The sequence below is a fragment of the Mauremys reevesii genome, linkage group 1, assembly GCF_016161935.1.
Source record: "Mauremys reevesii isolate NIE-2019 linkage group 1, ASM1616193v1, whole genome shotgun sequence".
Taxonomy (NCBI): Eukaryota; Metazoa; Chordata; order Testudines; family Geoemydidae; genus Mauremys; species Mauremys reevesii.
In genome coordinates, this window is record NC_052623.1 from 336,001,048 (window position 1) to 336,029,038 (window position 27,991).

At 42.0% G+C, this 27,991-nt stretch overlaps 1 protein-coding gene across 6 annotated transcripts in view; it reads left to right on the forward strand.

The window, feature by feature from the left end:
* FBXL13 (F-box and leucine rich repeat protein 13) overlaps positions 1 to 27,991 on the forward strand; it is a 168,011-nt gene that overhangs the window by 139,192 nt on the left and 828 nt on the right. For 5 of the 6 annotated variants that reach the window (XM_039517650.1, XM_039517673.1, XM_039517675.1 and 2 more), the window contains 3 exons: positions 11,743 to 11,826; positions 18,661 to 18,795; positions 23,297 to 23,460. In XM_039517650.1, the coding sequence (XP_039373584.1) occupies positions 11,743 to 11,826; positions 18,661 to 18,795; positions 23,297 to 23,460 (383 nt within the window). The remainder of the gene's footprint in view (positions 1 to 11,742; positions 11,827 to 18,660; positions 18,796 to 23,296; positions 23,461 to 27,991) is intronic. The other variant, XM_039517651.1, reaches the window with a different exon arrangement.

The following is a 27,991-nucleotide window of genomic DNA, read 5'->3' on the forward strand; positions in this document are numbered from 1 at the left end:
GCTGGCTGCTGAACGGGAGACTCACAGGATGCAACAGGAGACTCACAAGATGCAACAGGAGACGGCCAAACTTCAGCTCCAAGTGGAAGAGCGGAGAAAGTCATCACCCCCTGGTACTCCACTTCCCCACCGCCATGAGAAAAACTGGGAAAGGATGTGTCCCATTTACAGTGATACTGAGGATATAGAGGCGTTTCTATCTACCTTTGAACGACTCTGCAATCTGTACCAAATCCCAGAAGGTCAGCGAATGCCTGTCCTGCTGACCAGACTGACTGGAAAAGCCAGGGAGGTATTTAATGAATTGGGGGAACGGGAAGCCTTGGATTATGAGCGGTTTAAAGATTCTGTGTTAGGGCGGTTCAAGGTCACTCCTGAATCCTACAGAGTTAAATTTAGAGAGTTTAAAATGTCTAAGGATTGTACTTTTGTAGAATGTGCTCATAAACTGATGGGTTTTGTTAAAAAATGGGTTATGGGAGCAAAGGCACATGGGAGTTTTGACAAACTGCTGGATTTGATAACTTTGGAACAGTTCCTAGACATTGTGCCTGACCATGTGAGAGCAGCTGTGTGTGATAGGGACCCTGAGTCAGTCCTACGGGCGGCAGAGATTGTGGATGCCCATACCCAAAACAGGGCTTGGGAAGGGTGTAGACCCCTGGGGAAAACTAGTCACCATTCTCCCCAGCTCAAGAGGAGGGAAGGATTTAAAGGTAAACCTGGCCCTGACTCCTCTAAAGGGGGGATGGAGGGTAGGAACTCGCACCCCAGGACGGAACAGGTGACCTGCTATCACTGTGGTATGCTGGGCCACATCAGACCCGATTGCCCGACCCTGAAGGGCAGCCCAAAGCCAGCAGTGCAGGCCAACTCCATTACCCTGAGCACTCAGGCTGAACCAAGCCACAACAGCACCACCTTAAATCCAGGTGCAAGCACAGCGATGGCTAATGCCAACCCCATTGTCTCCAGTGGCCTGGGGGGAGGGGATGAGCTCACCAGTTATGTCAGAACTGAGGCTTGGCAAGGGAGTGAGAGGTTTATTAAGGAGGCAAAGGTCAATGGTGTTGAATGCATGGGATGGCGAGACACGGGCTCTGATGTAACTATAGTCAAGGGACGTCTGGTGAAGCCAGAGGACATGTTGCCAGGGGAGTATGTGACGATAGTGGCCCTATCCGTGGATCTGCCAATGGCTAGAATCCACCTTGAGTGGGATGGCTTTAAAGGGGATGTGAAGGTGGCTGTCCGGGATTTGATTCCGGCTGATGTTTTGGTAGGAAATAACATACTGGGGGTGCCTGGCCAAGTTAATGTGGTGACCAGGTCACAGAGAAACTGTGGGTCTGTGGCAGATACCCTGACTGACTGCAGTGAGGGGGATGGCGAACAGACAGAGAGTGTCTCTCAAGATGGATCAGGCGAGGGTTTGCCTGAAATATCAGAGATGGTTCTGAATTTAAACGAAACCCAGGGTAAATTCATTGTGGCTCAGCAGAGTGATGTGTCATTAGAGAAAGCCAGGAATGATGCTCAGAGTCAGATCCCAGTTAGTAAAGAGGGAGGCAGGTTTTTTATGCAGGATGGGCTGTTGTATAGGGAACCTCCTAGGGGAAGGAAAAATTCCCAAGCAGCAGTTCGCAAGCAGCTTGTGGTACCTGAGAGTTACCGCAATGATTTGTTGAAGTTGGCTCATGATGGTCCTTTTGCAGGACATCTGGGTGTAGGCAAAACGTGTAACAGACTAGAGCAAAATTTCTACTGGCCCCACCTCTTTGGGTCGGTGAGAGATTACTGCAGGAGCTGTGAACTGTGCCAGAAGCGTAAGGGGTTAAGGGGGCCTAGCAAGGTGCCCCTCCAGCCTCTGCCCGTTATTGGGGAGGCGTTTGCCAGAGTGGCTGTGAATATTGTGGGGCCATTCCCCAAACCTTCCAGAAATGGGAAGAAATACATCCTGGTGTTGGTAGATTTTGCTACCAGATATCCTGAGGCTGTAGCCTTGGCTAATATTGAGGCTGAGACAGTGGCAGTGGCTTTGTTCTCTATTTTTAGCAGAGTGGGTTTTCCCAAGGAAATACTGTCTGACCGTGGGTCTAACTTCATGTCTGTGGTTTTCAGGCAGTTGTGGGAGTTATGTGGGGTAAAGCACCTGAAAGCTGCTCCCTACCACCCCCAGACTAATGGTCTAGTGGAAAGGTTCAATGGAACCCTGAAGTCTATGTTGAAAATGTACGTGGATAGACGCCAGAATGACTGGGATGTTCTGCTGCCGTATCTATTGTATGCATACAGGAGTGTGCCCCAAGAGTCTACAGGGTTTGCTCCCTTTGAACTGCTCTATGGGAGGCAGGTCCGGGGACCCCTAGATTTGGTCCGTGACTCATGGGAAGGTAATGTGGAGGAGACAGAGCAGCCAGTGGCAGAATATGTGGCTCAGTTCAAGGAGAGTTTGCAGGAGATGATGAAGTTGGTTGAGCAGAATCTGAAAGAGAGCCAGGGTACTCAGAAAGCCTGGTATGACAGAGATGCTCAGGAGAGAGCGTTTGAAATAGGGGACATGGTGTTGGTGCTAGATCCTGTCCGGAGGAACAAAATGAAGGATGTTTGGACCGGACCCATGGAGGTAGTGGAGAGGATTAATGAGGTTACCTATGATGTGAGGAAACCCCATGGCCGGGGAAGTGTGCAGACAGTGCATGTGAACAGAATGAAGGCTTATCATGCAAGGGAGGTAAATGTAAACATGATCTGTTGTGCTGAGGAAGAGGCAGTGTCTCATGCAAGGGAGGTAAATGTAAACATGATCTGTTGTGCTGAGGAAGAGGCAGTGTCTGTCCCTTTGATTGACATGGTTGCTGAAAGCCAAGAAGAGACGCCTCTTGAGAGCATTGAGATGGGGGAGGGTTTATCCCCCCCTCAAAGGAAGGAGCTGCTAATGTTATTAAAACACCACAAGCGAACCTTCTCCAACAGGCCAGGGCTCACTGATAGGATGACACACTCCATTCAGACGGTGGGTCCCCGCTCAGCTCCCAGCAGAGCTTACAGGGCCAAGGGGGAGATGCAAAGGCAAATCCAGGAAGAAGTGAAAAGCATGCTGACAATGGGGGTAATTACCCAATCCATGAGCCCCTGGGCCTCTCCCATTGTGATGGTGCCAAAGAAGGATAAAACCATGAGATTTTGTGTGGATTACCGGAAGCTAAATGCGATCACTCAGCCTGACCCTTACCCCACACCCAGAATAGAGGATCTGTTAGATACGCTGGGAGGGGCCAAGTTTATAAGCACCCTGGATCTGACTAGGGGGTATTGGCAAATTCCCCTAGATGCTGATGCACAAGAGAAATCCGCTTTCATAGTGGAATCTGGCCTGTATGAGTTCAAAGTGTTGCCCTTTGGGATGCGTAATTCAGGGGCTACTTTCATGAGACTTATAAACGAGGTCCTACGGGGATTAGAGTCTTTTGCCAGGGCCTATATAGATGACCTGGCCATATTCAGCAGTTTGTGGCAAGATCACCTTAACCACATAGGGGTTGTGCTGCACCGGCTCAGAGAGGCCAATCTAACTGTTAAGGTGTCTAAATGCAGAATGGGAGCTGCTGAGGTAACCTACCTGGGGCACAGGGTGGGCAATGGGCGACTGCGCCCTGAGCCTTTGAAGGTGGAGGCCATTAAAAACTGGCCTGTCCCTAGAACTAAGAAACAGGTCCAATCGTTCATTGGTCTGGCCAACTATTACAGGAGGTTTGTTCAGGGATTCAGTGACATTGTAGCTCCCATCACAGACCTGACGAAAAAGGAAAAACCAGACCGGGTGCAGTGGACGGAGGCCTGTGAGCAGGGATTTCAAAGCATAAAAAGTGCTTTGGCCAAAGAGCCTGTTTTAGTCAGCCCAGATTTCAAAAAGCCTTTTTTGCTATGTACAGATGCTTCCAATATTGGGCTGGGGGCAGTGCTAATGCAAGAGGGGGCGGGGGGTAAAAGACATCCCGTGGCATACTTAAGTAAAAAGTTGTCCCCCACTGAGCAAAATTACGCTACCATTGAGAAGGAATGTTATGCCATTGTCTGGGCTGTCAAGCAGCTTAAGCCCTATTTGTACAACCAAAAATTCACTGTGTTGAGTGATCATGCCCCTTTGGTCTGGCTGCACAAGGCCAAAGGTACCAACTCCAGGTTGCTGCGCTGGAGTTTAGCCCTTCAAGAGTATGAAATGGATATAATCCACATAAGAGGGAAGGAAAATATTGTAGCTGATGCATTGTCCCGGATGGGGACTCATTAGGATGCACTCAGTGATGTTTGTGTCATCCCTTCCTGCATCAATTTTGCGTTGGGGGTGTGACGTTATGACTGTGATACAATATCTCATTGAAAGATGACAGGGCCAGAAAGAGTTAATTAACTCACAGACTGACCTGACCCATGGGTGAACCTTGAGGACGGTTAGGAAGATATGTAGATAACTAGAGCTTTGAAATGCAAGTCTGCATTGTTAGAGGTAGAAGGGGAGATGTTTGCTCAGGTCTTGTGATGGCAGCAAACAAGTCTTGTCTATTGCTATAGTTTTAATTCAAAGATCAAAAAGGGAATATTAACATTTATGATGATACTTGAGTGAAATAGTATTATTGTCTGTGTGTCTCTTTGAAGGTTGTGGTAACCTGTATCTGAACTGTTTAATGGATAAATGACTCTGTGCTAATTGCCAGGACATTTGGGAGAAGGAGTTAAGCCTATTGTTTTCTCAGGCTGAAAGGCTGCTGGAAATGTATAAGAACCCTGGGACACGATCCTTCTTGGTTTCAGATCTGCTTTGGGTTTCAAGAGGGGGAGACCTTAAGCCACAAGGATTGAGATCCCCAGTCATTGACTGGAGCCACCCTGAATATGGAAATTGGACTATAACCTATGGACTATTTCTAAAAGGACTTTTGGCAACTACAAGCTCATCTCTGCTGTGTATCTGAACCTCAAGAATTGAATTCAAGTCTGTCTGTAGATTAATCTTTTAACCAACACTCTCTCTCTTTTCTTTTTTAATAAATTTTAGCTTAGTTAATAAGAATTGGCTATAGCGTGTATTTTGGGTAAGATCTAAGTTATAATTGGACCTGGGTATGTGGCTGATCCTTTGGGATTGGAAGAACCTTTTCTTTTATATGATGAAGTAAGATTCTCAGGAATCATCATCATATCTGACAGGTGTGTCTGGACGGAGGCCTGAGGCTGGGCACTTTAAGGGAACTGCGTGGTTTGGACTTCTAAGTGACCAGTGAGGTACCGTAGAAGCTGTTTTGTGCTGGTTGGTAAATCTAAGTATTGGAATAACCACCAGCGTTTGGGGTTTGTCTGCCCCGTTTGGTTTGCAGTTCACCCTGATTGAGTGACCTCAGCTGGCTCCCACGGGCAGCGCCGTCACAGGCACTGATGCACGGGCCGCACACACACCCTGACTATGTAATGGACATACATAACACATCTTAAAGAACAAGAGTTATGAAAAGGTGCATAACTATTTTTTTCATTATTTCCAGAAGTGCTGAACGCCTATAATTCCAACTGAAGTCAATGGGCATTGCAGTTACTCAGTAACTTGGAAAGTCGGGCCCAGTTTTGTTTTTTCAAGAAATTTTTGTTACAACAGACACTGTGCTGTCTCAACTAGCCATCAAGAATAGATGTACTTCTCTAGTTGTGCTTAGTCCAACCATAACTTATTGGGTTAGGTGCTGGTATTATTGAGAGAAGGTCTCTGCCCTGTGATATAGCTAATCATTACAGTCCCTGTTGACCTTAATATATATTAATTTGTGATTAATCCTTGTTTTCCAATTTTCTGCCCAGAACAAACTATTGTAGATGAAGTTTAAATCTATTAAAAAAGGAGCTGAGAATAGAAAAGGTGACACAACCTTTACTTTAAAAAAAACTATAAACAACCACTCCGTAATAACTGACTGAGTCCTGTATGTGTTGTTTAATCATTATTTTTTATTTAGGTAATGTATGAAAGAGAGAGTGATTTAATAACGGTTCAGATTGAGGCTCTAGTGATAGGATTAGTTTCTGGCATCATATGCAACCATCTCTAAACAGGTCATTATTAGAAGAGATTTTGTAATGCAGCAATTACCATGGAAATTGTACAATGTAAGTTAAATGTATAAATTTTCTATAATAATTTAAGGCAAAAATATAACTTTCCGTAGCTAGTCTAAAGAAAAAAACATTAAGAGCAGGAAAGGAATTACCTTTATTTAGTAATTTATCCTATCACAGACTTGACATACTTGTAAGTCTGGTTTCGACTAGAGGAAAACAGCTCCAACACTTATTGTTTATACCTACATAAAAGAATAGATGGTTTTTGTGACCTCAGGCTAATCGCACAATGGCCAAAAATTTCAAACTTCATTGCCTATTGTTAGGCACCTGAATCGATGTTTAGGCATTACATGTGGCCTGCCTTTTAGAATTGCTGAGCCCCTGCAATTTCCATTGACTTCAGCATCTCTGAAAAGCCATGTCACTATTTAAATATGGAATTTGGTATTTGAATTCAGTTTGAAACTTTGGTCTAAGTGGCTTGTTCAGAGTCACACAGGCAGCATGTGTGATTTTGATGGGGGTACTCTTAGGAGTGAGGATTTGCAAGATCAAGCTCTAGTACTTTAACAGTAATCCTTTGTGCAACAGTAGAAATTCTGGCCTAATCAGAACATATTTTGACTTATTTTAAAGCACATCAGAAAATTTAGGAAAGCAAAATTCTAAATGAGAGATCTTATTTGAACAAAGGCAAACCAACATACATTATAGCTGTTGACCTTTAAGGGTATAAAGAGACGTGGATGAAAGTCTCAGCACAAGCTGAAAATAAAGTGGCACATGGTTATTATTAGTGAGAAACAGTAAATTCATATCAGTCTGTATTTGAAGGCTTTGAGGGCATAGCCTTCCAGTGTGTGGGCATACATAATAAAAAGTTGTCCTTTGGTATTGCCTCCTGCCATAGCCTCAGATGACTTTGGGCTCTAGCAAGTGAAGAGTCTCCATAGATAATAAGAGTAAATGGTCACTTTCCACTCTGCAAGAAGCCTGTGCAAAACAATAATAATAAACTGTGTTCAATAGATGCTCGTCCATCCCAAATAATAAAGTAAATGAAACTCTCTTTTAAAACCTTCTAAAATAAATGGGTTGCAAAAATAAATCTAGGTCACAGTGATAGACTGGAATAGAATAAGAAGGTTTTTAAGATGAACTCTAAGGGAGCTAACTAATATGTATGCTGTGCCAAAGGCTTGGGGACACATTCTGCCCCTTCTCTGTGGCCATTGGGGTTCCCAGACACAATGGAACTGATGTGATTTCGCTGTGTAAGAAGACAGATAAGATTTTGAGAGCCTACACAGTGGGTGCACATGCTCTGCATGCTGCCTTGCACTACTTTGCAGCAGATTCTTGCTTAGACTTGCACAGTGGAGTTTGGGGGAAGGGAAAACCAGGGGATCCACCAGTACAGATGCATAGACTGTTGCCCCTTGTAGAATAGAGGTGCAGGAAAAACAGGCTAATGCAGCTCTCTTAAGGAGCTACCTAATATTGATTAGGAGATGAAAGTATATACTGTTCTCTTCACACCTTCTACCTGACACAATCAACACAGCTTCATGTTAGGTATTTTTAGTAAGGTGCTCTGAAACCACATATCCCCTTCAGAGTTATGAATGAGATAAGCATGTTGGATAGTGGGCACCATTAAAAGATAAGCAGATGCTAACCAGCAACTTCAATGTAGAATAGCATTTCTTTCAAATGCATATGACAGCAAGACATTGTCACTGAACTGTGATAAATATAAACAAGTGGATGAGTAGATATTGTCATCATGACAATGGTAGCTTAAACCAGTGGTCCCCAACCTTTTCATCTGGCGGGCGCCAGATGAAGGACCGTGGCGGCGGTAGAGCATCCGCCGAAATGCCGCCGAATTTCTGCGGCATTTTGGTGGCGACGCCTCTCGATGACGTCACTTGTCGGCAGCAAGTGGCGTCATCGAGAGGTGTTGCCGCCGAAATGCTGCAGAAATTCGGCAGCATTTCGGCCGATGCTCCACCACTGGCTGGGACATGGGCGCATATGGCACCCGCGGGCACCGCGTTGGGGACCCCTGGCTTAGACCATATTTTCCACAACTCTCTGGGGCCATGATATAGAGAATGAGGCGATTCAGAGCCAGGAGAGAATCCTGGGGAGCACAGCACCATATATGATTGCAGAATATACCAATGAAGATTCACCAAGTGATACTAACGGACCATTCTGTCATGTATGACTGGAGCCAGTTCATCACATTCACAATTATTCCAAGTTGCTCACCAGGTAATATTATAGAATCAAATCATCCACAAAATCAGAACCTACTGATAGATGTAAAAATGCCAATGAATATAGGCTCCTTTATACATTGTGGTAAGAATAACTGTGACTCACAATGACTTCTTGAACCACTTCAGGTGGATTAGACTTGCTGCACTGCTACTCTAGTGGAACTTGGTTGTACAGTCTTGTTTCTTACAAACTGAAGGCTTAATAGTCTTGCTATGTAACTATGAAATTTAGTGCCTCTTAAAATTCTTTCCCCCTAAATATCCTGCACTCCTTCTTTATCCAAACATATTATTAATGAAGTGCCTAGCACAGTGGGGCTTCATTCCTGGTCAATCCCTAGGCTCTATTGTAGTGAAAATAATAATTGATAGTAGTTCTTACACAGTGGACTCTGATGTGTTCATCAGATTTCAGATCCAGAGCATCTTGAGTGATCTCTTCTAGATTAATGGTTACTTGTAACATTTTAGAAGGGATTATAAAGTTTTCAGATTTAAAAAAAAAACAATAAGGAATAGTAACTGAGACTTTGGTGTTCATTTTGCAAATGCGTGGTTTATATACCAGGACCCAATATTACTGTAGTTGTACAAAATAGTTGTAGGTTAGATATGAAGTAATGCCAGTTTTAGTTATAGTTTAGTAAAAAATCTTTAATGAATGTTAGTAATTCACTACTGGGAAAAGTAAATTAATGTTGGTTCTAAATGGCAATATAGAAATGGTACTAAAAAAACAGTTGCTCCACAAGTCTGAACCTACCACTAAACGGCTGGGCTCTGATTCAGGATAGCATTTAAGCACATGCCTAAAGCCACCCCTTTTCAGGAGAACACTTAACACATCCTTAACTTTAAGCACAAGCTTAAGTCCACTTGGGCCTTAAGCACATGCTTATGTGCTGACCTGAATAAGGATGCTTTGGTGAGCAAAAATGAGAAACCTCTAGCTGTTTGTGACTCCCTTAAAAGTAATGATTGACCCTCAAAAATAGACATATCCACTGGGGAAAAATTCAATTTCTTTACATAACATAAGAACGGCCATACTGGGTCAGACTAATAGTCCATCTAGCCCAGTATTCTGTCTTCTTACAGTGGCAAATGCTTCAGAAGGAATGAACAGAACAGGCAATCATCAAGTGATTCATCCCGTCACCCATTCCCAGCAAACAGAGGCGAGGGACACTTCAGAGCATGGTTGTGCATCCCTGCCCATCCTGGCTAATAGCCACTGATGGACCTATCCTTTATGAAATTATCCAGTTCTCTTTTTAACCCTGTTATAGTCTTGGCCTTCACAACATCCTCTGGCAAAGAGTTCCACAGGTTGACTGTGCGCTGTGTGAATAAATACTTCCTTTTGCTTGTTTTAAATCTTCTTTAGTTTCAGCCAGGGTTAGGATGAAGGATCTTACTTTTTTTGTTACTATTTTTAGGTGTGGCCGGATTCGATTTAAATAGTTACTCAGGAAATGTTGGTTTCACCTGACACACTGAAATTGACAGAAAAAATACATTGGTAACAGTCAGGAAGTGCGGCCCTGCCTGCATCTTGTGCCTGCAGGGATCCAGTGTCACTAGCTCCGTGGCAGTGTAGGGAGCCCTCTGCAGCCCCACTCGCTCACTCACCACTTGGGAGTGCAGGGGCTGCCTCCAGCTAGGAACTGTTCAGCAGCAGAGTGGCCAGGCCTAGTCCTCCTCTTTGCGGTTCTGGCTAGAGCTGTCTGCTGTGCCCTGCCAGGATCACATCCTTTGCCTCATCTTGTACCTGAAGGGATCCAGTGTCACTGGCCCCGCACTCCCATTGTGAAACTCTGAAAAAAAAATTTAAACAATCAAAATCAGAAAAAAGATTCAAAATAATCATCAATATTAATTGTCAAATTTACAAAAAAAAAAAAGAATTCTGCCAAGCCTATTTTTTTTCAGTGGTCTAGGTTTCCAGAATTGGCAAAATCTACACTTCTGTCATCATCACAATATTATCCACATCTGGATCCCAGACTGTATTTACACACTCTTATTTTTCTTTATCACGTTTCCTTCTTGTTCAGCATGGCTGTTCTGAAAGCTAGCAGATAATTTGCTGGTCAAAATATTCACACACCACTCATATAGAAGAAAATGAAAAATGTGTTTTCTGGAGGCTCACTTTATACTTTGTTTTGGTTTTACTACTGTAAAGCACACAGGTCCCCGGACATTTGGCATCAGTATACATTTTTAAACACCAAAACTCTCATTCGCCTTAGGGTTTGAGAACGATAGCCAGTTTGTGCTGGCCCTTGCCCCCAGCGTACAAGGAAAAGAAAATTCAGGCTATCTTCCCTTCCCAACACTGGAACTTGCCGTAGTTGCAGTCCTGAACACAGGAACTGCTCCCTGCAGACATAATGTCCCCTGGAGCTCCTGCTAGGGTAGTCTGACTGTACACTACCTCTGTCTTGTGCCTAACAGGAACCATCTGGCCCTTGATTTGAGGCATAATTTAAATGTAAAATAACTGAATATAAAGCTTGGTTGAAGAACTGCAACTAGTATTTGTTTTTTGCCCACATAGTTAATGTAGACTTGTTTGTGAAAAGCTCTTGTTTCAGTCCAAAATTTTGAAGCAAATCGGTAAAATGGTTCACTTTATGAAAAGGCTAATTTGTTTACTGGAAGTGAAAACATTTCATGCATCTCTGCTTTCTCTACTTCCTTTTCTCACTTATATGAAAAAGTTCATTGTTGTTTTTCTAACAAATACTTTCTTAAAAGACCACACAGCAATTTTTATCTAACTTGGCTGGAGTGAAGCGATCTGCACAAAAGCCATAAATTTGTTGATTTCCAAACATGAGTGTATACAGACAGGAAATCCAGATCAGATGACAGTTCTCCCTAATGAACTCTTAGAAGTATTAATTTAATTTAATTAAAATAATTTAAGGAGCTGGTATGTAATGAACATTATTTCTAGCTCTAAAGAAAAGAGTGCAGATCAACATGATGTTCAGTTTTGGACCATGTGAGGATGGCTACATAAAGGGATCATTTTCTGGAGGACAGAACAGAGGAAGGAGACCTCACTCTGTCTTGAACTCTTTATATGACTTCAGGCAGCTCACTAATTCAAGGTCTCTGGCTTCACTTTCCTCTGTAGAACTGAGATACTATCTCACAGAGGTATTGTTTGGGTAAGTTAATTAATGTCTTTAAAAGGTGTAATCCTCAGATGGAAGGTGCTAGATGCTGTAAATTTAGGACATCATTATCATCTATCTTAACGAAATGTTATTTCACAGATGTGTTTTTATAATATAAAGTTGAAATTTATTTGGCATGTTTTCAGAGCTTGGCAGCTCTGGGCCACACTAGAAGAATGAAGGAACTTTCTGTATCTGAATGTAGGAAGATCACTGATATGGGAATTCAGGTAAGATAAACCAGACCCTTTTATAGGGATATAGACAGATGTCCTCCTAGAAGTCCTTCTGCTTTCTCAAATTAACCATGTCAAAAACAGAGCTTATTTTCCTTTAAAACCATCTCAATCACTATCCAACACCCAATCCTGCAGCCTTGGTGATATCACTGATCTTTCTCTTTCCTTTTCCCAGCATATTATGGCCATCAGTGAATTTTAAATTTTCTCTCTATATATAATCTCTAAAATACTCACCTTCCTAAATATCAGTTATTCTAACCTTCTCCTTTCTAGCCTCTCCACTCTCCTCTTCTGTCAATCCAAAATACAGCAGCTAAATATCTTCCTGTAATGTTGCATTAACTGTGACTCTCCTCCACCCATGGAGTCCCTTCACTGGCTTCTTATGTATCAGTCTTAAATTCATTAGCCTCACTTGCAAAAACCTTCACAACTCTGCTCCAGCTTATAGCTTGTCTCTATTTGCACCTATTCTCCATTTCAATCTGACCTTAGTGAGTTTCATCATAAACATTTTTATGTCATAAGTATTTTCCTTTCTAAAATGATTGATTTAGGCTGCACTTTTGAAATTTTAATCTTGGGCTCTATACAACATAAAGATGCTGTTTGGTTACAGTTTGACCATGAGATGTGTTCTTTAAGGTATTGCTTTATATTTTTCTAAGTAGTGGTAGTCTAGAAATAAAACATATCCAGTATCCTTGTTTAGAAGGTGTTCTCAATTAACAGCTACTCTAACCACAGCTATAGCTTTACAATGCAAACAGAAAGGGAAAGTAATTACATGGTATAGAAACAACCTTTGTTTTGTAGCCATCCTCAGTTTGAAGTTACTAAAGAGGGAACTATTTGCATTCATTGGAAACTATGACCTCTAAATGAAGTTATACTTCATTTTTACTTCATAGTGTCTAGCAGTTGTCATAAAAAGAATAATACTAATACATTATTTCAGCTGAGGATTTCACTGGAACAGCACATTTGATGAATTGTTTAAAGTTTTGGATTTACTGACGCATGCAGCATCTGTTTTTAATTATTGTCAGTGATGTTATTTCCCATCTGAACATTTGTCACATTTACATTTTGATTGTAAAGGTTACTTGCATATTGAAATTCTGATTTATCATTTTGTTTCTGTTATAAAAATTGCTCTTTATTGTTGTAATTTTTATTAATATAGCATTGTAAATAGTCATGGTGTTTTGGGAAACAATACACAACTAAGGCCTCGAACTTTATATGTGTACATACACTTTTATGCGTTCACAAGTTGTGCATGAAGAGTGCCTAAAGTATGATTACAAATGGAGGATAACTTGTGCAAGCAAATATCTTTGTATGTGTTCAAGCGTGATTTACATGTGCACACTGAGCATTTTGCACTTGCAAAAGTGCATCACACTTTTCCACAAAGACCTTTAAACGTTTCCACCTAAGTCCCTGCCTGTAGACTCTAACACTCTAATTCTGCAAAATACTTTTAATTACATGAGTAAATGTTATTTACTTCAAGCACATGCTTACGTGCTTTTCTGAGTAGAATGGGATTACCGTTCTTAAAGTTAATCACGTGCTGAATTGGGGCCTAAATTAAGACAAGAGAAACAGGAGGAAATGACAAATTCAGAGAGAACAATGGAAAAGACAAAAAGATCATGGAGTTGCTGTATTGATTTATCAGTATAACTATCTAAAGATGATAAGCTTCCTTGAAGAAATGATTTTGAGAAGGGATTTAAAGAAGGATGGGGAGCGGTGTGGAAGACAAGGTCAGACAGGCATAAAAGAAGGTATCTAGTATGACTGGTTGAAAAATCAAGTTTTACCTGTGTGAAAAATTGCCAATAAAATGATTTCATTTGAAATTTTTCACAGAAAATGTTGGTTTTCCTATAAAAAAATTGAAATGAAATTATATTGTGTTTGAATTGAAATTTTTGTTTTGTTTAAAAACATTTATTGAAAAATCAAATTTCATTGAAATCAAACATTTTCTGAAACATTTCTATTTCAATGACTGCATTTTTCTATAAAAAGTAGTTGGAATCCATTTTTTTTGACCAGCGGTAGTATTGATGTGAGTGTGGGAGAAGGAAATAAAGAGGTTAGTTTGCTTCATGCTCATCTAAGAGGGAGTTTTGGGAGGTGAAAGGTGACAAGGCCAGAGAGGTAGGAAGAAGCTTGTTTGTGGAAAGTCTTGAAGGAGCATGAATTTGATGAAGGCAACAATAGGGAGAAAGTGTCAGGATTTGCAACAGAATTTTGGCCATTGGGTGTGCGGATGAGGTGAGTGTCAGGATTGAGATGCTTGAAAATAGAGATCTTCTGAAATTGACCTTAATTCTTAATAAGACAAACTCCCATGCTGACCTCTATCCCAAATTTAATGAACCAGCAAACACCTCTATTGGAGAGAAAATGGCCTGTGTTTTATTCATGTATCATAAAGCAGGTGATGTGATTACTATAATATTTTATTTGCTGACACTATAAAGATGTCATGTTATTTACCTTCTCCACATTTTCTAAAAATCAGCATGGAGACATACATTTCCTGCTTTGCATATCACAATGACATAAATCAATGCTAATCAGGAACTTAAGACTGTTAACCTTGCCAGTGGGCAATGAGATGGGATTTATATCATACTTCAAATGAGAACAACAGTTGGAGTAGGATATAAACAGCAGCTGCAGTTTATACTTTAAATTGCACCTGACAAACACTCCTGACTACATGTGACAGAGAAATGCTGAGATCTCCTATTCACTGGCCATCACACTCATGCCATAAGCAGAGGGGACCCCATGGCTGCAGGTGTTGGCATTGCTATTGTGTAACCCCAGTCTTTGACTCCCACAGCTTTTTCCATTATAGGACTCCACATCCATCACTCTAAAGCCTTATATTATAGGAATGAGTCAGTTCCTACTGCACCCCAAGAGATGCATCTGGATTTAATTCTTTTACTCTGCATACATACAAAGATCTACAGACAAGCCACTGGCAGAACTGATGCCTTAGAGAACAATTCTGATTGGACTTTCTTGTATGTTCCATGTAATTGAAACATAAACAATGTCAGAATAGAAATATCTCCTCTAATTTATGAAAGCCAGTATATAGCCATCTGGGTTTATATATCAGGATCAAGAGGAATGTCACATGATATTTAGACGCAAAGCTTGTCTTCAGTGCAAAATATTGAGTTTCTCATCCATATAAAGTCAGCTCCCTAAAATTGAACATGGCTCACAAGATAAATCAGCTGCTTGTCTCAATACATAAACTTTCTCACCATCTCTGCAATTTTGCCATGAGAAACTCCCCTGTAAGTCAACTGCCAGTAGAGAGCTCCTGGGTACATAGCAACTACAGGAGCCATGTTGCCAGGAAAGCTGGAGGTGTAAGAAAAAAGGAATGATTGTGAAGTGGAGAGGCTAGGAATTATGGCAAAGATTGAAATTTCCTGCCCCCTTTAGAGGATTTTTCTATCTAGGCCTATCATATTATGAAATACTTTTAGATAGTTATTCTATTCCCCCCTTCCTACCCATTCATAGAATATCATGGTTGGAAGGGACCTCAGGAGGTCATCTAGTCCAACCCCCTGCTCAAAGCAGGACCAATCCCCAGACAGATTTTTGCCCCAGATCCCTAAATGGCCCCCTCAAGGATTGAGCTCACAACCCTGAGTTTAGCAGGCCAATGTTCAAACCACTGAGCTATCCCTCCCCCCTTTTTTCTAGTGGAGACTGAGCAGGAGCTGGGGAAGTTGCTCTCCCACTTCAGAGTCATGATTCAAACCCCTCCCCCAGGGGCTATGACATCATGGAACCCCCCCTCTCCAAGGCAGACTGTAGAGGCCCCACCCCACCAGGGAAGGTGGGGTCTAGTTGCACCCACAAGACACCCACTCATGGTGGCAAAGAAACCCCGCCTTAGTGCTAATTTGTCTAAACTATATATATATAGTACTTTTCCACCTAAGACCATCCCTCTTCTCTGAATTCCCTCCAATGTGCTGACTAGAGCTGGGCAAATGTTTTCAGAATAATAGTTTATTTGCTGAAAGCTGCATTTTTGGGTTATGTGGTGTTGTGGGGTGGCTCTCTCTCAGTCTTTCCTGTTGAAGCTGTTCCACTCTGTATAAATAATTAAATATTCATTGACACAGGGACTGGCACCCCCACCTTGGCAAGTGTCCTAACCCCAGGCTCTCTGTGGTGCAGTGACTATTTAATTATTTATACAAAGAGGAATAGCTTCAAGAGGCAAGACTGAAAGGATACCCTATAGCCAGGGCAGTCATTTGCAGTATGGGAGACCTATGTTCAAAATCCTGCTCCAAATTAGGCAGAGTGAGGACTCGTCCCCTATCCCATGAAAGTGCTCTAACCACAGGGGCGGGCACTACCACCTCCTCTTCCGGTGGTTTTTGTGACTGGCATTCCACATTTCCTTTTATTTTAATAAAAAAGCAGCTAAAATCCGCAACTGAAAACAAAATATTTTATTGTACCCAAATCATTTTTTCTTTCATTAAGAAACCCAAAAAGTTTTCATTTCAGATTGACGTGAAGCAAATTTTTTTCAGTTCAGCCAGCAAACAGAAAAATTGATGATTTGTACAGCTCTAGAATTAACACATTGTTTGCACTGAAGTGCCCAGAATAAATTCAGTCAAGTTTCAGTCCAACCAGTGCTTTTTAAAATGGGACTGTCCCCTTCCTTGTTTGTGGCATGAAAACTCTGTGTAAACAGCCCAACACTGCATTTTTTGGTCACAATATCACCTTTCAAGCTCACCTCTAATTTGCTATAATCATTATCAATTAGTTTTGTCCTGTCACTGAGCATGAAATTCAATGGGAACTGCATGCTGGCAAAGTTGCTTTGCCTTTTTTGTTGACTTGGAGGCCCTGTATAGATTATCTCCCAAAAAGATTCAGTCTATTCAAATAAAACGTAATTTACACAAAGGATACAGCATAACAAAATATTCCGATGTTCTGTAACTATTTTTCATGTTACTGTATATGCCAGTTGTTATTGTTTTCATTAAAGAAAATAATTCTTGGCAGCACTAAGTTCCCCAGCACTCTCAGCAGGTTAAAAAAATACTTTGGAGTATGATTTTTCAGGACTTAAGCTGATAACTTGTAAAAAGCTAAGTTTGGGCTAATGGTGGTATCACAATTAGTGGAGAGTTTTAAAGGTCGGAGCAGCTTCAGTACCTATTTTTTTATGGATATTTTAAATCTGTACTCGTGACAGACTGTAGCAGCTTGACAAATATGATAAAAATGATTTAAGCATATCACACAAACACTGAAATCCTGGCTGCAGCCTGTACTACATACCCTAGCTGGGAATGTAGTGATGACTTAATCACATGTGGGGATCTAATGCTGATGATAATTAGGCTTCTCTTACATGAGGAGAAAAAAATTCAGTCACTGGGGGATTAGAAGTTTTCTACACTGCAGTTAACACCCTGCAAAACTGGCATTAAAATATGAAAGCCATAGTAGCTAACATTTATAATTTCTGTATTTCCACTCTCTGCAGTCTTAAAGTAAAACATTCACAACCAGACATATACTGTACTTAAAAACAGCAGTTGATGACCTGTCATAACCGTACTGGTCCAAAAAGCAAACTGCAGCACTAGACACAGATGGTAAGATTTAAAAACTGGTTAATTAAATAACGTTGAAATTATAAAGTGAGTGCGGGTGTGGGTGTATATATACCCCCACACACATGCAGTTCACACTTACATACATCGGTCATCCAAAAGTGAGCATTTACCAGCAATTACCACATCAAAGCATCCGAGATACTGCAGTGAATTCATATTCGAAGTTAAGGGAAATACTGCTGTGTTTCAGATACAATAATCAGGTAATTATTGGTAAATACTGTTTTTTAGGGTGACACCTGTGTATGTGATATATTTTATTACTGATAGTATGTACCTCATATATGGAGGTGATATCTCTGTGATTAACTGCATTCATCATGCACCTTTACCTGCCACTCTTCTCACTAATCCCTCTGCCTCAGGACTATTTCTAATATTAGAAACCTTGGAGGAGCTTCAAGCAGCCACCATTTTTTAACTCAGTCTGACACATAAATGTTTTCTCCTTTCCCTCACAGAGGTGGAATTGCCACTCTATCCCATGCTAACTTACACTAGCCATAGGCCCAGGCCGAACAGTCCTTGCCCAAGGTCACACAGCAGGTTAGTGGCAGAATAGGGGCAAGAAGTTAGACCTCCTTAGTTTCAGTTTTGAGATCTAACACCTGGACCATATTCTCTGCCCAGACATAAGTTGCCTATTTTGCTTGCCAAATGCCTTTTAATATGTACAGCTAGGATAGCTGAAGGCACAATAGAGAACAGAATATTCTTGTGGCCTATTTGGAAATGTAGCCCTTAATGTTTGGATATGTTCATTGCAAAAGACACAAACTCAGGCTTTTATCTATCTTAGTAAGTGCAGTGAAACATAAATGAAAGCGTCTAGGTGTGATCTGAAGAACACACTTTGTGATCTACCAGTGTCAGAAATGAAAAATAGCCACCTGGTGCATTTCTTCCTTTTTTGCTGGGCATTATGGAATGCAACTGAGTAATCTCATTGATAATATATATTTTATTCCACATGTTCAATATGAGAAAAAGAATAAATGAATCAGTTACAGTGATTGCAGTAAATCAGAAGATTAGTGTGAATGTATTATAAAACTGTAAGCATCCAAAAAGGTACATGAGATTGATTTGGGTGTTTGTAACTGTGTTTCAGAAGTTCTGCCAGGGTGCAAAAGATCTAGAATACTGTGACGTCTCTTACTGCTTTCAACTGACAAATGAAACTGTCAAAGCTTTGGCATTTAACTGCCACCAACTTACATCCCTCAACATAGCTGGTTGCCACAAGGTATGTACAAGAGCTGGGAAGGGTAGTTCCAGAAATGCTATTACATAAAATGAAATAATGTAGCATTCAGACATTTGACTTGCTGATGTCCACATTTTGCAATCATCCTATAGCTTATTCTTCAACATTAAAAAAGTTAATTATGTTATATATAATAATCACCAAAAATTAAAACCAATGAACTAACATTGACTTTCTGAATATTGATCTGGTCACAAATTTTCAAATGCACCTAAATGATTTAGGAGCCATGGTCCCATTGATTTTCCATAAGAATTAAGCTCCCAAGTGCCCAAGTCACATTTGAAAATGGGACATAGGCACCTAAGTCACTTAAACATTTTGAAAATGTTACGTATAGTTAGTATATTATAATCTCTGTGTGCATATGTTACTCCTGAGGGAATTCTGTACCCAAAAAATTAAAATTATGCACACAATATTTTAAAATTCTGCATAATTCTGCAAATTTTATTTGTCAATAAATAAATGTGGCTCCAGCTTGGCAGTGGGGAGCACAGGCCACTGGCTGCATTGAGGTGGGAGATCACCCTGAAGCCCTCACATCCCCCGGTACAGAGACTCGGCAGTGAGGCTGCACCTGACCCTGACACAATGCAAGAGCTGGGCCTGCCCCAGAAATGCCCCAGGGCCCCGTCCCTCTGCAGCAGGTGCACCAGGTGTGGGTGGGCAGGCTCAGCCCAGAAGGATCCAAGTATGGAGGGGCTTAGTGTGGGGGGATCCAGGTGTGGGGTGAGAGGTTTCTTGGTGGGGCAATCTGGGTGCGGGTGGCTTAATGGGAGATCTGGATGCACAGAGGCTCATTGGGGTATTCCTGATGCAGGGACAATGGGACTCTGCAGAGGATGTACGTGAAGGTGGTTGGGGTTCGGGGGGGGCTAGATGTGGGGAGACAGGGCTCAGCGGGGGGGGTCTGGGTGTGGGGGGTACAGGTGCTGGGGGGTGGAGCTTGATGGGGTGGGGGCCAGGTGCAGCTGGTTGGGGATCAGTGGGGTGGGGGTCTGGGTGTGGGAGGCTCATCAGAGGGGTCCAGGTGTAGGGGAGTAGGGCTTGTCAGGGTGAGAGTTCGAAGGGCTTGCTTAACGGGGGAGCCCCAGCTGCTGCCAAGGGGGAGTTGTATGCCTGGCTCCTGCTTCCCCCTGCAATTCCACTATCCCCTTTCTTCTCCATCCCCCTCCCCTCACTCCCACATTCCCCTCCCCCATCCTATTCCACCCCTTGCCCTCCCCACTGCCTCTTCCGCCCTCATTCCCCTTCCTTCATTCCCCCCTCCTTACCCAGCTCCACTGTGCGTTGCACAGAATAGAAAACTGGACGGCTCCCAGCACACAGAAGGGGAGCACAACTCTAGCACTAGGACCCAGGAGATGGTGTTCAATTGCAAAGTCAGTGGAGTGGAGACACAGCCTCCTTCAGCTGGGCAGCTGTGTGCTTGCAGAATGTGGGGGGGGGCAGTGGCATGTAACCCCTTGTGCCCCCTCCCCATGCCTCACCTCTTTGGAGGGAGGCAATCCCCCCTGTGTCCATGGTCACCCCTGGCCCTCCCTCCCCCCCCACCACCACCACCCTCCTCACCCCACACACGGCTTCCCTTTGCCCCTGCTGTTTTCTGCAGGGAAACCCAGGAAATCTGCGGGGAGCTGTTTTCTGCAAGCACACAGTCCTGCAGAATCCACCCAAGAGTAATATGTGTTACAGTTGTGGGCTCTGTTGTATTTGGTGTATTGACAATGGATTTTGTGTATTATTATACATACTCAGATACTGAAGTTTGCTTCAATGAAGTTGCTGAATTACTTTCATTCTGTATTTCTAGTTATTTACACATTTTAATTAAAATAATTTCCAGTTACTAATTTATTTTAATAAGACTCATCACTGATGTAACAGCATTCAGCCTCACCATTATCTTGTACGGTGATGTGACAGTTTTCCATATCTTTTATAGTACCTCTTTAGCTAGACCCTAGGATCGCAGTGCTCTGTTTTGCCCCAACTGAACATGGTGGGTTCCATTTGCATTTTACTGCTAACATAAATACCTAGGTCATTTTCATTAGTCCCAGTACTTACTCAGCACATCTGCTCCCTGTGTGTATTCAATCATATATACTTGCTTGCTTGAGTAATAACAGTAGGTATTTACTGCATTCTAGCAATAGCCATCCCAATGTACGTTTAAAAAAAAGTTTGTGCCAGCAAATATTTCCCTCTGCAGAAAGAGTCCTGCTTCCATGGGGGAGGTTTTTAAAAGTGCTCATGTTGGCCTAATTTTGCTCCCACTGAAGTCAATGGTTGATGTTGAATCCTTTTAAAAGCTACTCTCAGCCATTAGCAATTAAATGCAATGGCCAAAATGTCAGCTCCAGAGGTACCTCACGTTCCTTCCCTGCTTTTAAATGTTCAATTAACTTTTCAATAATAATAATAAACAATATTGCTATACATGGCAATCTGCAGGCAGAGAGATCGTCCCATACTAAGTGAAGATAGACACTTGCATCCCACCACATTTCTCCTCTCCCCACCCTGTGTCCATATATCTTCTCCTTAAAAAGATTATGAAGTAAATCTGGTACCTGTTCACAGTCTAAGATATTTGGTCTCCAACATCAAGAATCGTTCAGACAAACCCATACTGTATCTTGCAAGCCTTCTGTTGGCTTTAACCCAGTTAGAAACTCTATAAAGTACTATCAAATGGGGGGCCTTTGGCAATCTCCAGCATAAGTACAGAGTATCTAGCTGCCAAGTAGGAAATATTTTCCACTCAGACACTATTTAAAAATGATCAGAAAAAGACTAAAGCAAGATCTAATCTCCTGTTCTAAGAGGGACAAGTTAGTATGCCTGGCAGAGTCTCGGCCTGCAATATCAGCTATATAAAAATAACTGAATAAACAAAAAGGTCATAAAGAGAAAACATAGGAACTGTAATTTAGGAACTTCACTTCCCAGTAAGAGTGTTGTGGGATGTGCTCTGGAAACTGGGACATTCCCAGAAAACTAGCACAGCTGACCACTGTAATCCTTTTCATACTGAAAAAACATAGACTTTAGCGAGAGCACAGTTGGGCTCCCTGTCATCTATATCTCCATACATACATTTCTAGGCCATGTAGAACAATCATCTTCCAAACATTGCTCCTTTCACAAAAAAACTCAGCATGCAGTTTGCATATAGCACAGTCACACCTCCTGTGTAATCTGTGAGTTCATAAAGCCAATTCAAGGAATAATTGTTAAATAGTTTTATAAGAAAGAAAGAAAGAAAGAAAGAAAGAAAGATTGTTGTGGGCAGCAAACCACATGAATGAGAAAAATTAGTGAGGGCTGAAAATGAATCCCTGGTTGAATGAATAAGCCAATTAAATAATGACTATCTAGAAATACAGTTCAATGGAAAGATGACCTCTGACATGAACAGGATTGGTGTATGTGACTAAAATAGATTTCCCTGAATAGGGCCTGGTCTTGCGTCTATTTAGGTCAGCAGCCAAACTTCTGTTTACTTCAGTACAGAAGCAGGCCTATTCTGAGTCAATTGCAGGACTTGATGACAGCCCGGAGGAAAGGTGTTACAGAACTGCATCTCCACAGGTGGAGCTCCAGGAGGGACTGCATGAAGGGATAGTGCACTGGCTGTCCATCTTTGTGGCTTGATTGAATACCTATTAGAGGATTTTTTTTGCATTCATCAAGTTTCCTTTAGATTGTAGGCCCCAATTAAACAAGGTGCTTAGCCACATGCATAACTTTAGGCATAAGTATTCCCTTTGAAGTCAGTGGGGCTACTCACATATTTAAAGTTACACACATGCTTAAGTACTTGGCAGAAATGAGGCCTTATATGGTGCCCAAAGCAAACTTCAGTTTGCATTACTGGTGATCAGTTCCAGATCAGACTATGGAACTGTGAAGTGAAACTGAATAGTTCTGTCTTGGACAAACTGAAAGGCACCCTAGGCTATAAACAAAAGCAGTAGAAAGACAACACACATTTATGATACAGTACTGAAATATGAACTAGGTGTTATTAAAATTAAAATTCTTTCTCCCTGTAGTTAACTCTAAAATGGATCAGTCTAACAGTTTAAATGGAATAATCTGAGAACAGTTAATCCTACCAGATGAGATATGCTATATGCAAAATTATGGGGTTGGGAGTATTGAGCCATTTCAGACTTCTGATTATCTGAAACATCCCTACATGCTTTGGAATGTACTGGAATCATATTTAACGGACACCAAATATACTCCCAACATTTAACTGTTACGTATAGTCTTTTTCATCTCCTATATCTGATAGTCAGAATTCATCTGTTCCATACATTTCATGTCCTATGTGGCACTTTCAATATAATCTTCCAGAAATGATACACTTCAAAATTTTGAGTTGGCTGTTGTGTTTTGTTTTTTCTTTGGAATCTCCAGCAATCTTCTAACTTCTGTATGTGTATTTCTTTTGCTTGATTTACAGATGACGGATTTGTGTGTTCAGTATTTGTCTGGAGTCTGCCATTATCTCCACTTCTTGGATATCTCAGGCTGTGTACATCTTACTGACAAAACACTAAAGTACCTTTGGAAAGGTTGTACGCAACTCCGGATTCTTAAGATGCTGTACTGCAGAAATATTACCAAGTAAGATGTTGCTTCCTGGGCCAAAACTTGAGAGATCAGTGTAAAATTTGAATGAGTACAAATATCGTCATTACTAGTTTCATTAAGAGTAGGCCAAAACATGGGATTTTTTTATGAAATTGGAATTGAAATGTAAAGTGATCTATGTCACAACCTAATCGACTCCCCCTCTAGATGGAGACCGGTTTGGTGTGAGTGGCCCCAACCACTGGTGGGCAGAGCCATATCATTGTTCCTAGCTCTGAGGCCTCAGAAGCACAATCCCAGATCCAGATCCCACGTCTGCCACCCTTCCTTGGAACATGGGGCTCCACAACCCGGCCACCTTCACCCTGAAACCAGTGATTCAGACCTCCTGAGCCTCCAGATGTTTATACAGGTTCCTTTATACATTGCTCCTGTGGGCAATCTGAACTTCTTGATTAACACTTTCAGGGGCAACATGGCAGCCTAGCAAGGAACACAGGCTTAGCCAAGGAATTTCTTAACCACAGTCATTTTTATGCTGAAGAACCCACTAGAGAGTTAGTTCTTTGCTGCTCCATCCTTAGTCTGATTTTACCCCATCAGTGACTCGGAGGTCTGGTCAGTGTTTCAGGCAAGACAGACTTTCCTGCTTTCTCTCTTCAGCCTGGTCTTCTGGCTTGTGGTGGTGAATGGCCTCCCTTCTCAGATAAGCCCCTCTTTTATTCTAGTCTTTGACCCTGTTTTGCCATATGCAGGCTGGGAAATTTTAACCCCCATCATGCAAGCCCTACGTGAAGATAACTACTGTCCCCTGAGATTGGCCAGTCATTGAGAGTCACTCAAGTTGATGGCCCTTGTGACATATTTTGATAGTCCTCTCTGAGGTGTCCCACACACCCCAAAGCAAGATAGTGTCTGGAAGAGAATGGCCTTGTCCAGTGCAGGTTGTTTTATTTATTCAACACAGAACACAAAATGGATAGAGGCCAGGGTACAAAAATGGAAGTAATGAAACAAAACTGAGTTCACAGTTTGGTACACACATATCCCACTCTGTCACAATATAGTTCCACATTTAAAAAAAACTTAATGTTGTATCTCAATACCTGTACTGGGAAGTTGACAAAAAGCTACATTCACTTTCCAGGCAATAATCACTGCAAAATCATCATCACAGTACAACAATTCTTCTTCTTTCTATGGCTGATGTAGATGTAGGGCAACTACTATAATTTTACATTTAGATGGTTAAGCCAGATAATTGCATCTGGAGTAGCAGAGTGTATTGCTGTGATGCCTCCTTCGTATTTGGGAATTGGGCATTGAGTTGTTACATCTTCCCTGATCTGTTCTGGGTGACCACAGTCACACACTGGAGAGTTTTAATTTTTCCATTTTTGCAGCAAGTATCCGCATCTGCCATGGTGTGTGCCAATATGGTTTAAGGTTGCACATAAGCTTTGCAGAAGATTGAAACCAGAGATCTTCTGAGTCGGATCTTTCACAAGGCGTTTGTTTGTGACTTCTTGTGAACTCAATTCGGCTTTCCAAGCTTCATCAGGGTTCAAGTTACAATATAACCATGATTCTACATTTATTAATCGTGATTTAGATTTTTAGCAGTGACAGTAGGAAGAATGATAGTGTTGTTATTGAATTTCATGGACTATTTTTAACGTTCCATGCACTTGATTCACCACTTCCATAATTTCAGCTAAGGAATAATAAGCAAAGACTTGTCATATATAATATACCACTCACCAGTAGCCCCAAATTCTCTTTTTCCATACTAATCAACTGTTATCATTAAGGATCTTATTCAACCCCAATGTTTACAAAAACAGGGGCAAAGCCTGGCTGTTTTTCGAAGTGTGCGATGTCTGTGTGCTACATTTCCTAGATGTGTTCACATCTCAGAGACCATTACGAGCGTTTGAGAGGATGGAGTCTGTGTAAAGTGAGATTAGTCTACAGAACAAAACATGCTATTCCTGCACACTCTACAAATATTAAATAAATAATAGAAGAAATATGGTTTTAATTTAAAGATGCCCCAGGACATCTATAAGCCATGTGCACTTCATGCTGCTAGAAGAATTCCTCAGTTATTTATTAAACACTGCCTGGGCCTACCAGACTTCACTTAGCAGACAGACCCAGCCATATAAACATTCAGGCACATCTCATGACACTATGTTACATCCTTTTTACAATTTTATTTTTATTGTTAGATTAAAAAAAAAACATGAAATCATGAAATCTTGTCAGCTGCAAACCCGTAGAGCTCTCTAGGAAGCAGTTACAAGCAAAGCGAGGGTCCATCCTTTCCAATCTCAGATACTGTTAGAGATGACATTTGCAATCTAATAACATGCTGCAGGTTTCTGCCAATATTAAAATTAAAAAAACATAATTTGGAATAAATATGGCCTGCTGCATAGGTCCATATCTAGAGCTTAATGACCAGTTAACTCATCACATCTGACTGCCCCAGAGAATCGTCATGTAGACGTGACACTGGTACAGCCTGCTTCAACTACTGGATGTGAAAGAGGCAGAATAGCCCTCAGTGTATGGCAGCACAGGCAGCATAAGGATATTAGCTGTGATTCACTTAGGACTAATGCTGTTTTGTAAAAAGGAAACATTCATTAATATTTTCCATGTGTTTAGCACATTAGTGACAGGATGGGGAGGCCTGGGCCTCCCACACATTCCTGAGGCTCAAAAATCAAGGCAGCACAAAGTGAGCCTATAAACTGGATTAAGGATTAAGCAGAAGTTTGCACTTTCAGAAGCAATTAAACATGGCTAACAACATAAAAATCTGTTTCTAGCCACTGTACACTGCTGTTTTTCAAATGTGACACACACAGAAACTTATTTCTGGACTCAGGCTCCTTGAGCACCAAGTTTGAGCCCCCAGGGAGTGTGTTTGCAGGAGCTGTAAAGTCATAAAATAATACAGCTTTGCAGCTGACAAGGCTCAGAAAAGATGAGCGCTTATATAACCCAAGTGCTCTTACATAATGGAGGAGCTTTGCAGTGTGCTGGGTTAGGTTCCTTCTTACCTTTCCCTTTTGCTCCCAGCCATCCCCTTCTCTCCTTGCTGCACACACCCATTTCTTAAGGCCAAAAGTTTTGTTCTGACTCAGGAACACCAGTTGTTGGCATTAATGCTGATTATTATTTGTTTTATGGCAGTGTCCTCTTACCCCTCCCCAAAGTGTTGGCGCCAAGGCTCTAGATCTATAAATGCAATGTAATGCAATGTTCCTTAACCCATGTATTTTGTTACATGCTGACAGATAAATAATGGCCACTTCTAGCAAGCTGGTCGATTTTGGCTCCAGCCATGGAGCAGCATAAGCCTCCAAAAAAGTAGTAATAGCTACTATAGTGCAGTAAGATCCACCCTTTAGCCATCATCCATTGAAAGCAATTTTCCATAAGCAAAGGGAAAGTGGACCTGGACAAGTGGCATTTGTACTAGATAGTGATAGTCTCTCCCCCACCATATACATCTGCACATGGGTTAATCCGTATCATAGGTTTGCTTGTATAAAAACACCGTATACTATTGTGTTCATCTTGTTAACAGGAATGTGTTAACAACTAAATGATGTAATGTTGGAGCTTTAAAATGTGCTTTTGTGGTCAGAAAGGAATTCTTCCTGCTTAGCCAACCTTGTCTCTTATTGCATCAGCCACCCGTTCCCTTTGCTGCTGCTAATGATGCCACTCACAATGCTGCATTTGCCTGTTTCTCCCACAGCCATCTTCCCACTTCCTTCCATGTTGCCCCCTATGTACGGGATTCATTCCCTGAGCTGGTGAAGAAACCCACTGGCCCTCTCCACATTCAAATCCTGCCTGAAGCCAATACCTAACACAAAAACATGCACCTACATCACCAGCTTATTTCTTATACTTGTTTGTTGTATGAGTGAACAGCTTTTATACTGGAGGGAAGAAATGTAAATGCTGGGTGAACGCATAAGGATCCTGGACGTAAAGCTGGAGGTGTTTGTGAGGAATGGAGTAGGTGAGAGGGTTGGATGCTGGTTAGAGGAGAAGTTACTGTATTCAACTGAAAACCAAACAAGAGAATGCGATCCGCCTACCCCTGATCTCTTTGCCTGTCGGGCGTAAACATTTCTCCGTGTTTGTCCCGTTAGATTCGATGCTCTTTTGGGCATAGATGGTGCCTCCTTCTGTGTTTATAAAGTGCCTTGCACACTTTGGGCACTAGCACAATCTAAACATCTTAATATAGGGAGAGCACTCAGAGACCCCAAGCATACTGAGGGCCCCATTGTGCAAGGCGCTCTACAAGGAGCCAGTCCCTGCTCGGGACCTCTGCCTTGCAGCAGGGTGGTGGGATAGCGGCTTCTGCCCAGCGGGAGGGGTGAGTGTGTGTGTCTTGGGGCTTCTGCCCAGCGGGGTGCACCTGCCAGGGCTCGGGGCTTCAGCGGGAGCAGGGCTGAAGCCCTGAGCCCCAGCACGCGCCTCCTGCGGGGCTGAAGCCCTGACCCTAGCAGGTGTGCCCTGGCTCTCAGACTGC